The sequence below is a fragment of the Salminus brasiliensis genome, chromosome 14 (assembly GCF_030463535.1).
Source record: "Salminus brasiliensis chromosome 14, fSalBra1.hap2, whole genome shotgun sequence".
Taxonomy (NCBI): Eukaryota; Metazoa; Chordata; class Actinopteri; order Characiformes; family Bryconidae; genus Salminus; species Salminus brasiliensis.
The window spans coordinates 13,383,361-13,395,842 of NC_132891.1; the positions used below are offsets into that span (position 1 = coordinate 13,383,361).

The 12,482-nt window shown below is 42.7% G+C and overlaps 1 protein-coding gene across 1 annotated transcript in view; it reads left to right on the forward strand.

The window, feature by feature from the left end:
* The first annotated feature begins 3,523 nt into the window (after positions 1 to 3,523).
* tns2a (tensin 2a) overlaps positions 3,524 to 12,482 on the forward strand; it is a 76,725-nt gene continuing 67,766 nt past the window's right edge. The window contains exon 1 of the mRNA XM_072696717.1: positions 3,524 to 3,693. Within this exon, the coding sequence (XP_072552818.1) occupies positions 3,574 to 3,693 (120 nt within the window). The 5' untranslated portion in view covers positions 3,524 to 3,573. The remainder of the gene's footprint in view (positions 3,694 to 12,482) is intronic.

Sequence of the window (12,482 nt, forward strand, 5' to 3'; positions counted from 1 at the left end):
TTTACCCTAATAGCGTGTGCTGTTTGTTCTCTGCATGGCTGCGTGCACAGAATCATGACCCCAGTGCCGTTACAGTCCTAATGGCTACTGTTTTACTAGGTGACGGAAGAAGAGGGAGGACTGTCCTACCAGCCCAGAGAGTGCAAGGTCTGGCATTGCACTGAATGAAGGGATGGGGGAAAGCATGGTTAGTTATGCTCACTTGGACTCCTGGTCATGGATGACTGTGGCATCAGCGGGGATAAAACCCCTCTCCAATCTTCTAATAATAGAGGCAACACCTTTACCTAAGTTTTACTGAAGTTTAACTGTCTTTTCTGTTTTATATGGAATCATAAAGTTTGGTGTGGGCCATGACTTCAGTATGAAGACCAGGAGCTGTGTTTCTGTGTAGATGGGAACACTAAGGCCAGTAGCTGTGCTGGCAGTCAGCTCTGTGCTGGCTTAGAAAGAGCAGAGAGAGACGGAGGGAGCAAGGACAGGAAAAGAGGGAGGGAGGCAAACAAGAGGGGGCTTCAGAGGCATGAGTGGAATTCGCCTTAAAAGGGGTACGGTCTAAAAGCCCCATGGGCCGTTCTGCTGTCTTCCTTCCCTCACAACTCCATTCGTCCTTCTTCAGCGTAAAAAGAGTGGGAATTACACTACCTGTCAAGTTTGGAGTTACTGGTCATATTAATAATTAGTATATTCAGTAAGTGTGTTAGCTTTGCCCCCCTGTCCTGTTCTGCTCCTATGGGGGTAAGGCAGTGCTGTCTCAGAGGGTTCAGCGTGGGGCTGCCTTCGCTCTCACAGTCTCAGTTACACAGCATAAGCCCAGTGTGAGCCCCTGAGGTCCATAGTGCTGCTTGCCAGCTCACATACCAGCTCGGCCCAAGCTGTGGCTTTTTCAGCTTCCCAAGAGCTGCTGTTGTTGCGGCTTCCTTTGCTATTCCAGTCTGCAGTGGACAGGAGCGACTGTGGTCCATTTGCCTCTCTGCAAGCAAGGCATGTTGTGTAAATAAAGGTTGAAATATGACCAAAGCAGGGAGCCAGTGTGAGGAGGGCGGGAGGGAGGTTATGAGATGTTAATGAAGGAAATGATTGAAAGAGAGATGAGGTTGAACTTTAAGGGGAATTACTAGCAGGGTGGAATGAAAGGGATATAAGGTTTTGGGAAATACAGATGGAGCAGATGTTGGGAGCTTACAGAGTAAAAAAAACTGTGAAAGCAAGAATGGCAAGATCTGGAATTATTTGGTAGATGTATGAAGGGAAAATACTGCCTATCACTGGTTCAGTAACAGCTAAGAATCCGTTTTGTTAAATGACTACCATGCAAAAAATTACTTATCGGTGGGCTGTGGTGATTTCATGGAGAGTCAGTAAGGTGAGCTATAGAAATAGGGCTGGAGAAATAAATAATAAAATACAGTGGCATTTTGGGCAGTTCATGCCAAAAGCATCTGATCTCCAAAAGGTGTCAAATTCAAGATTAGGTCTAAAAAAATAGGCACCCTAAAAATTAGAGCTCCCAGATATCTTTTACCAAGCTCTCAGACCTTTATCGGCTTGTTGGGGATATGGTCAAGTGATGCAACCCTATATAAATACTCTGACTCCTCTAACATTGTCCCAACAACCAGCAGCCATGATCTCATCTAAGTAGCTGTCTGGCACTCTGAAAAGTAAAATAATTGATGCCCACAAAGCAGTGGAAGGCTATGAGAAGGTAGCAAAGCATTTTCGGAGAACTGTTTCCCTCAGTTCATAATGTAAATATGAAAAATCAGTTGACAGGAATGGTGGCGGTCAAGTTGAAGTCTGGAAGACCAAGAGAAGTCCTGTGGATCGATAAAGATATGACTGAACCGTTTTGCTAAATGTTGGGAGAACTTCATGAGAAGAACGCCTCACCAACTGTTAAACACAGGGGTGGATTGATTATGACTTCGGTTTGTGTTGCAGCCAGTGGCACACAGAGCATTTCATTAGTAGAGGAAAGAATAGATTCAGTGAAATCTGCAGCAGATTCTGCAAGCGAACATCACACCATCTGTACAAAATCTAAAGGCTTCTACAGCAGGGTATTGATCCTACACTACCATAGTCAGGGGTGTTGCTGACTATTAACCTTGCAGGTTAAACCGTTGCTTAACTTGATAAATGTAAGTTTGATTCCTATCAGCCTGATTAAAAAAACTAGGCTTCAAAACTAGGCCTAATATTAAAATCCACAGATTTTCAGCTGTTTACAATAAACCAATCAAACAAGACCAATTTAAATACCTCAACTACACCAGAAATACGCACAACTAATAGAACAAGTGCTTTCTCCAAATTCAACACAGCATGCCACTTTTAATGACGACTGCAGTCTCTGAATTATTCAACCCCTTAATGACAAGTATCTTCTGTTATGAGCTGCTGTGAGCAAGATGCCAAGCCAGACACCAGCTTCTGGCAGCGTTCCTCAGAAATCTTAGCCTATTCCTTATGGGCAGTGGCCTCCAGTTCACTAATATTCACCTTCCTCAAATCCCACCAAAGATTTTCTTTGGGGTTCAAGTCTGCCAACTGTGAGAACCACTCCAAAATTTTCCAGGACTTCTTCTGAAACCAAGCATACCGTAGACATAAGGCTGATCCACAGTTTTTGAATTCTGCTTTGTGGAGTGCTGAATCTAAACTGGCACTTTTCGGGCCTATGGATCAGCATAATGTCAATGAATCAGGCATGGGCTATTTTAAGCTTGTATGTTAACCTCTGGTGTACTGTAGGCACCAATAACGGATTATTCTGAGATTTCACTGCAGTGTGTTAAAATAAGTGGGAGCTGAAAGATCAGGGAGGTCAATCGTATGGTAATGTAAGATTTATACATTCTATAAAATGTCATTAAAAAAAATTGACTACCAATCAAAGTGATTTGGCTGAATCAGTATTCAATACTCAGCATTACAGTACTCTTATGCAAAATTGATGCAAATAAACTGATAGAAAATCCCTACAGGCAACCTCCTCTTCATATGCAGTCCAAAATACAGGATGCTGAGTGCTGTATTAAATTTTTCTGCTGAGAAAACTATAAAAGTTCCTTACAGTTGTAGTTGTAAAAGTACCAGCAAAAGTCAGAAGAGGGTACGGCTTCCTCAAACATTCATTGTGGACAGTGTTCGTGTACGTCTGCTCATGTTTGTAGAGAGGCAGAGCGAGGGAACACAATGGTGAGTGTGTTGAGGAAAGGTAGTTGGGGGTGAGCTCCATGAATATTCTCTAGACTTCAACTCCAGCTTTGTGTGTGACTGACTGAGTGTTGATAGAGGTTCAGTTTCAGGCTGGACGTAATCGTTGCAGCCGTGTGTGTGTGTGTTCCCTTGGTCAACAGGGGAGTAAGTACTGGAGTGAGGGTGTGTGTATGTATGTGTGTGTGTGTGTGTGTGTGTACTTGTCTGAATGAGAGCCAGGAGAAGGGGAAGGGCCTCAAGTCAGCCGACAAAAACAGCTGCTCCAGTGTGCTCGGGAAAACACGCACAGAGCGAGAGAAGACGAGAGGGGAACAGAGAGGGGGGGACCTGCAGGGTCCACAGCTCTATATGGGTTGCGCTCTGGGTACGGACTGCTGCGGGGACGGGCCCGAGCCAGAACCAGAACCGGTCAGAGGCACTCTGAAGAGGGAGAGAGCAGACAGCAGGAGCAACATGAGGCTCACCAAGGTGAGAGACTGTACTGATGGATGTAGTGTGTGTTGATGGATCACGACTTTTATTGAAACGTCCTTTAAGAAAAGTTGGAAAAGTCTGAAAGACTCTTGCAACAGTTGAGCATCGTTCTATTTTTGGGTTTGGGGGGAGTGAGGCAATCCTCTGAGATGTCCTCATACAGATTTTGTTTCTTTGGCCGAGAACTTAGTTTCATATGTTCTCCATCTTTTGGAGCATTCCCTCACATTAATGTTGCTTGTTGCCAGGTTTCTCTTGCTTTTGTGAACTTTTTAGACCTTCAGAATCTGAGACGTGGTCCTCCACATCTCTGTGGGCGTGGTTCTGCTGGAGTGTTGAGTAATGATGTTGATGTTGTCTGCATGTGCAGTGTGTGAACAACTGTGTGTGAGAGTGGGACTGAATGTATGTGCGATGGTCCAGTCTCTAGAGGATGCTCACATGGTGCAGAGTGTGGGAATGTTGAGCCCTTTGGACGATGTCACAGAATTGTAGTTAACCTTTGATGCAGGCCTGGGAATTGGAGTTAATTCCATGTGTGTGTGTGTGTGTGTGTGTGTGTGTGTGTGTGTGTGTGTGTGTGTGAGAGAGAGAGAGAGAGAGAGACATCTGAAAACATTCGAACACAGAAATGATAGGGTCATGCTCCTGTCATGCACTGCTGTGGTCTGTTTTCAATACCCACTCAAAACTCATTTGGGAGAATGTGGATTACAGGTGGGCGATGAGATGATATGTTGATAATATTGTGATATGTTGCGATATAATTATATGGGTATTATCCATAAGTACCACGAAGAGTTTAACAATTTTAAAGTGTAATATAATTATAAATCTGCAAACAATAAAAATGATATATTTAGTTTGGGTTGTTTGCTCATAAAGTAATTCTACTTTCTCACAATATCGGTTTGCTTAACTTACTCCCTTTTTTGTAACACAGATAAAATTCCATCATAGATCACCATTATAAAGAAAAAAAAAGAATATTATAAAAAGTAACCAACGAACCAAAATACTGACCGATGTCCGATATCAATATCTTATCAACTTGTTTATTTTGTTTGGTAGCAATTTTAAGCTCCAGCTCAAAAATCCAGTCTGACTGACCTTCTTGACCATTCCTCACCGAGTACCTTTAAAACACTGCAGTCAAATCACTTTGTGTATGTGTGTGTGTGTAGTGGTACACACTTTGAACTGATAGCTGTTGTTGTTTGTTGTTTAGCTGTGTGATTAGCTCGCGTGCATTAAATGGCAAAAATTACGGAAAATAGACAGTTTTATGAAAGAGAGGTTTAAATCACCCTTTTCAACAGCTTCAGCTGCTGTTCTGTGTATGTCTGTTGTTGCTGCATCACGTTTACAACAAGGCTCTGAGCTAAACTAAGCTGAAGTAAACTAAAGACTTTTCTGCTCCACCTTGCCACCTGTCGTTCTTTTTCGAAACCTACCCCAAACATTTCATTTGTGAGCTTATTTCAGAGCTTTATTTGAATTGATAAATGCAGTGACTTCACCCGTTAGCAGCCAAACAAGGCTTCTAATTCTAACTCTCCATTCCACCTTAACAAAAAAACCTAAAATTTGTAAAAACAAAAAGTTAAAATATGCCCTTTTTCTCAGCCTCGTCCGGTTCACTTTGCCCATTCTCCTTTACATATTAGTTTGCAAAAGTCTGTGGCTTGTTTCGAACCCTTCGTCCCACTACTGTTACCACAACGTTGGTTGTTTTCCAGCCATTTCTCATTTTGGTACTGTGGGAACAGTGGTGGTGGTGGTTGGGGGGGGGGGGGGGGGTTGTGGTAATACATTTAAAACAGTAGGTGATCGCTTCAAGTCATTCGACTCCTGCCAGCTACATTATAAGACCATAATGGAGTCATCCAATAGTTAAACACACCGTAACCAGTGTACCGTGATCATTCCGGCCTATGCAGACATTCATCAGACAATTCATTCATCCTTCAGTCCTTCTCATAACCTCGATTTTAGGTCGAGTTGGTTTGCTAATGTCTGTAGACTTTGGCCTTTCTGTTTGTGTGTTCTGTGGTTTGTGAGGCTCAACAAAGGGAGGGTTCTTCTTAGGAGTAAACCGTGTTCTGCATGGCTGTCAGAGTGGTGGTCCCCCTCACTGAGCTGCTATTGTCTTACTCTGTGACTAATGCTCAGCCGCTGTTCCTCTGCCTTCCTGGCTGTGGACTGATGTTGGCTTTCTTTGCCTTAAGCATCAGTTGAAGGTAAAACTCTGAAGATGGAGCTGACCTTTTGCACTGCTTGAAATTGAATGTGTACATTAAATGTTGAAGATGTAAACAGTCATGTAGTGGTATATGAAATAAAACTGTAGAGCCCATGTTAGTAGGCTTTACACCAGCAGACATCCAAAGCATTTACAGTAACGCCACATGGTGAAAGCCATATCATATGACGCTAAAATGTGTAACAGTTACAGGAATGCTGTCTGGTTTGCTGAGATATTGTTTTACAACAGGTTTGTCTGACATCATTTAGAAATACATTTACAGTGGATAAGGCAAGCTGAAAAAAATTGGGGTATGAGGTACCCTACCAGTGGTGGGTTGAGTATAGTTTGGATAGTTTTCACATTCTGGGCTTGTGTGAGAGATGGGCTTATTTTGGCTGGTTTGCTTTCACACAGAAGAATTTCATTCGAATCACAGATTGATTACGCAATTTCGAACATCGCTTTTTCGCTCACATTTTCTCAAACTAATAGGACCTAGCTTTATCTGTCAAGTGGCAAAGAACAGCCTGGACCATGTAGGTGATGGGCTGAAGCAGTCAAAATGATTGAACTTATTGATAAAATCAATCAATCACGCATCCTCACAACCAGCACAGGATCAGATAGCTTTTACACGTACAGCAGACCAATCTGCAGTCTGGGGTTCAATGCAAGCAGACTGCAGATTGGTCTGAAGGACTAGAGATGGGTTCTTTGGACCGCTCACAGGCTCGAAAACAGCGTCCACACTTTGACCAAGTGAACGCACCGAACTCTCAGAGCAAGCACTCCCGGGTCTGACAAAAAGGCTAGTGTTAAAATGCCCTTAGAGGTATTGGTATTCGAATATTAGCCTTGGTATCAGTTGGTATAGAAAACAGTCAAATGGAAAAGCCTACGCTTCATATCAGTAAGGATACTAAGCTATTATTGAATAGCAGTTTTTCATGTAGATGTAGGACCTTTGCAGGTGTTTGTATTACTTAATGTTAAACCACAGTTAGTTCTGACCTCCAAAGGTGACTGGCTCAGGGATATTCTGGGAGTTATTTACTGGAGCAAGATGAACCATTTGACCACATGAAGCATGGCAAACATACTAGCCTTTTTCAGACTCCTCCTGTGCAAAACATGACCAAAAAAATCAAGCGTGAGTTATGGTTCTCCAGCTTTCATGGTGAATGCCCACACCGAGTTCAAGCCTCGTGAGGTCACAACAATGCACAACCTCGGTTTTGTTTGTGTGGTTTATGTTATATTCCTGGAATATCCTTGGAATGACAAACTTTTAACAACATGTGCTAGTTTATTGTAGCCATAATCCACAGGCATGCGCCATAAACACCACACAGGAAAACGCCTGGTCAGGTCCGTGTTTAAAACAGACTTGTTATTCGCATAGCATGGGAACACACACTGATGGCACTATAGGAGTGTACATGCAGTGGTCCCTGAGCAATATAGTGTAGCTGTCTCATAAAACCTTGTATCTCCAAAATGGCAACTTTACAGGAGAAGATAAAAAGCTTCTTAGCTTTCAATGGAAGTCCATGTAAAACGATTTTCATTTTGGAGCATTTCTACTGGTCCATTCATTGTAAAATGACACATTGTAAATAATAACTGTCAGATTCAAATGATATCAACAAGTGAAAAATGGTGTTAGGCTATGTTATGTACATGCATGGTCCTTCTGAGTTTATTTGTGTCAATGTCAGTGTCATGGACATACTTTTGGGTTTAAGTTTTTTTTTTTTCATTTAAACCTGAAAATAAACAACAGTTTAAGTTTAAGAATTTTGGGGAAAAAAAAGAATCCATGTCAACACATTAGTACAAAAAGGTGAGACCCATAAAGGTTGAGTCCCGTCGGTTCAGAGATAGCTTTTATCCTTAAGCAATTAGGATGCTGAATGAACAATAGCTTGTGGACTATGGACCTCATCTGCACCCTGCACTACTGGGACCCCTATGTCACACTGCACCCACAAAGACTTTCCCCCACACACACTACACCAGAACTCACACCCATCCAGTGTCTTTTGTAAATAATGTAAACATTTAGATTATATCAAACCTATACATGTAGCTGCTTTTACCAGTGCAATATTGTAGCTAGAGAGTCTGTTTATGTGTGTATATGTATAGTATAAGTTAATATGTAAATATTCAGTATTTCTATTTGTATATTTGTGTTCTTTTTGTTTTAATGTGAGTGATGATGTAAGTTTTTCACTCACCTTACACCTATGTAATGTCATGTGACGCTAATCGTGATTTGATTTGATCATGATTCTGCCCTTAAAGCAAGGAAGACAAAGTTCGGATTCTAAGGGCCTTGGGCTGACAGCGGCCCTAAAAAATTGCTCCTCTTTTTTAAGCCCACATTAAAACAATGCAAGCAACATTTCAGCTGCTATTTATACTTAATGAGTTGTCCCTGCCTCTGTCTCTGTGCTTCAGGCTCAGCAGCCCTGCCTTCCCTAGTGAAGTAGGAGGTGAGCAGCACTGTGTTGAACAACTTGTCAATTGGCATAATTGCAGGGGCCCAGTGGGAATTTCTATTATTATTGTTATTATAGTCTTTACAATCTTTTGTAAAGATTAAATAATTTGTTAAAAAAGATAAAAAAAACATGTACACACTGTAATTACTTTATAGGTACAGGGTTGCTGTGGCCTGGGCTGGTGGGGCCTATTGTATTGCCTATTTTCATTGGGCTTAAATCTCTGCCAGTGCCCCTACCTTATGAAAAGTCATTTTTTCATTCAAATTGATGATTATGAAATCTGTCATACTGTACATATTTCCACAAGATTCTAGGCACCATCTACTTTGTAGTGCACACATAGCATGTACAGTAAATTATTAAATTATTATTAAAAAAGCATTGCTGATAGAAGAGAATGCTTGGAGCAGCAACTCATGAACCAAGGGTCACAGCCATGCCTGATGCCAAGCCCTGGAAAAAGTGATGTTCTCTGGAGTAATGAAGCTTTGTTAGATATATTGAGGATAAGCTGGGGTGACGTTTTTGTAATCCAGACCTAGTCATCCTACATCGGTTCCTACATACCCCACCCCACCCCCCCAAGGGGGCAAACTCACTACTAAGACACTGGATTTTAGGGGAAACGTTGGATGAGCAGGTGTCTAGAAACTGTTGGACATACAGTGTGGACATACAGATTCCATAGCTAGAAAGTAGAAAGTTTGTGTATGTGTGTGTGTGTGTGTGTGTGTGTGTGTGTGTGTTTGTATGTGTTAGAGATGAAGGAACAGAGAGAACAAGAGGGGGGGGGCACTGTGTGTAAGTGGATATGCATGTGTGCCCTTACATAAATCTGATTGGGCTGTGTTTAGTTTGTGCCTTGACGTTCCATCTGAGAATTTGTGTCAACAAATCAGGCAGAGAGAGAGAGAGAGAGAGAAAGAGAGAGAGAGAGAGAGAGAGAGGGAAAAAAGGGATATAAGGGAGGAACGTAAGGTGGAAAAGAACAGGAAAGCCACTCATGTCCTTTTTCCACTTTCCTAGAGCCGCTCCAACAAAGCTTGGGTCCGGCCCAGGGTACAAAAACAAAGTCCTGCAATGCTGCATCCTCTACTTGCTTTCTTTTGCCGCTCTCCTGCCACCCATACATCCACTCGGAGGGCGGTATCTGGAGGCACATGTTTCAGCAGTGAGCTGGACGTTGGCTGGGAAACAGGAGAGGGATGTGATTCAGCATTTTATCAAACTCATAAAAAGGCAGAGTAAACATTCCCATCCATCGTCCGCTTCCTCGCAGGCCCTAGCGTTCATATTTTCTCTCCCTGTCTTTCTGCTGTCTTTAACACCCCTCTCTTTTCTCCAGCTCAGCCTCCCCCCATCCAACTCCCCACCCTCACCCTCACCCCCCAAAACTCCACAGCTGTAGTTGATCAGCGCTTGGCTTTTCTCTTACAATCATTCTTGCCCTCTCTACTCCCTCCTTCATTTCCTATCCCTAAATGTTCCTCTCTCTCTGTTCTTTCTCTCACTCTATTTTGCACTCTAACTTTTTTGCTCTCTCTCTCTCTCTCTCTCTCGTTCTCCCACTTTATGCATCTTCTCTTTGTCTATCCTGCTCTCTCTCTCTCTCTCTCTCTCTCTCTCTCTCTCTCTCTCTCTCTCTCTCTCTCTTCTAATGTTTTTGTTCCTCCTTTCAACATTCTATCATCTGCCCTCCTCGACCCATTAACGCATTAGTCAACGTTACATCATCACTTGCCAAATCTGTACTTTTAATCGCTTTCTCTTCAGCACAGTTGCCAACGATTATTCAACGTAAGTGCTTTTCTCCAAAGTCCTCCCCTGGAGGAAAGATAATTCAGATGCTCTACAGTGTGAGCTCTGTTAGCTGTTTCCAAATAGCCTGAGTTCCTGTTTTCTTTAAGCAATTTTAGGTGTTGCAGGCTAAAAATGCTTTCACTGAACCCCCCTCACCCTCTTTACATTCACTCATTCAGTAAGGTCCACTGTTTGAGTAATGATTCTCCTCCATTAACTTCTAAACTGCTACGTCCGACGCCTGGTTGACGGTCAACAGCATAAGGCTATCTGTTCAACACTTCTACTTTACTGAGGCATAGAAAAGAGAACAGAGAGAGCAGGTTCAGTAGAAAAGGCAGGTGGCTGGAATGAACTCTCTTCTAAATCCTTCTGATATACAAAAGCTTCTTTTTCTCCCTGACCCCTCCCTTCCTCCTCCCTGTGCTCCTGTAAACAGTGGAAGTTCATATCCACGTGGCTGTGTGACTTGGGGAGTGTGATGGGGACTTGTTTCAATCTTGGCACACGGGCGAATGCGGTCATATTCTCTCTCGCTCTCTCTCTCTCTCTCTCTCTGCCAGCTCCCACTCCCTAGCCCATGAGCCCTTTGTATCCTGGTTAACTTGCACACCTCTCTCTGCACTGGCCACATGTGTGCTCCTAGTTTAGTGGTTTGCACAGTATTTTTACACAGAGCTAGCAGAATACACCATACGTCCAAATATTTGTGGACAACCCTTCTGATGAATGCATTCAGCTACCTCAGCATTTAGTTGGACCCATTGCTCACAGATGTGAAAATGCACACACACGCACAGCTTGTCTAGTCCATGTAGAGAAGGACTGTGCTCCAGTTCTCTGGAGCAAATAAGCGTGAACCTTTTGGCACCAGGTCACAGTGCCAGGCACGGCCTAGAGGGATACAAAGCAGTGATAATGTGTCCTAGAATGCTGCTGCTGCATCCAGTACATGTGTGTGTGGGGGGGGGGGGGTGGGAAGGTGGATCATCCAACATCCCGACCTCACTAATGCTCTTATAGCTAAATGCAATCAAATCTTCACAGCAAGTGAAGCCACAAACTGTGTAATAGGACAACGTCTGTCAGTTTTTGTGAAAATTAGATTCTATAAGTAGGTTTTATGAGTGTATAAAGGTGAAAAGGTGCACGTATGAAGTCTTGTGATATCTTTTTCTCTGATATGCAGACGTAGTGTAGTACATTTACAGTGGCTTTGAAATGTGGCCTATTCACACTGGATTCACTCTGGACTCCAAATCCTGCAATTATAAATGTAAATATGAGAGCGATTGACTCTAGTGAACTCAAGGTGAAGTAAACGTTAGCTAGGGCAAACAGGGATATCTGCGAATGACATTACAATCTGCATAATCAGAGGAAGAGTACAGAGAAGAGCAGGACAACCAGTAAACTGTGCTGGACTCTGGCCCCTGCTGCCCACCCCTGGAATCGGGGGATATATGCAAATGAGTGGGTCCTTCTAATGACATCAGAGAAACTGATTCCACAACTGGCTGCTTTTGCAGCTAAGTTTCCATATATGGACTGAAAATGTAGCAGTGTTCACACACTACTTAGCCTTCTTTGTTTCTTCATTGGCCTGCACATATCTTTACTGCAGGTATCATCAGTGTTACAGTGACTTCTGGATCCATCACAAAGCATTGGAATATCAGTGTTCCGAGTCTAATTTCGGAGAGGAAATTCACCCTCAGTGGTTGTTTGCTTCACCAGAAGAAAATGACTTGTGGTGCATTTAATCATTTGGTCTCAGATTTGAGCTCAGTTCAGCACAATTCTACAGTGGTGGAACATGTCTAAAGGTAATTAGAAACTGTTATACAGCTAGGCTGAATGATGCAGACACTTTTGGTGCATGTTGGAATAGACCTATACTGTGCTGATATGCCTGCAAGAATGCTCAGTTTGGGCTGAATCTGTACAGTCATACGATCAATCATAAGATACTTGTCCATGATATACAAATCAGTCTCCAGCATAAGTTACAAGACTACTGACATCATTTTAGCAGGCTTCCCAACAACCCTTTCTCTCCAAGAGTAATTTTCTGCCTCTTAGGCATATACAGCACATCGGCTGTTGATTATTTGTCTGGAACCGCTTTAGGAAAACCTCACCAAAACTGCATTCCTAAACTAGTTATCTGTCTGTTGGTGCTTCTGGTCTGTGTTGTTCACTGGAAACATTTTTAGGAATTATCT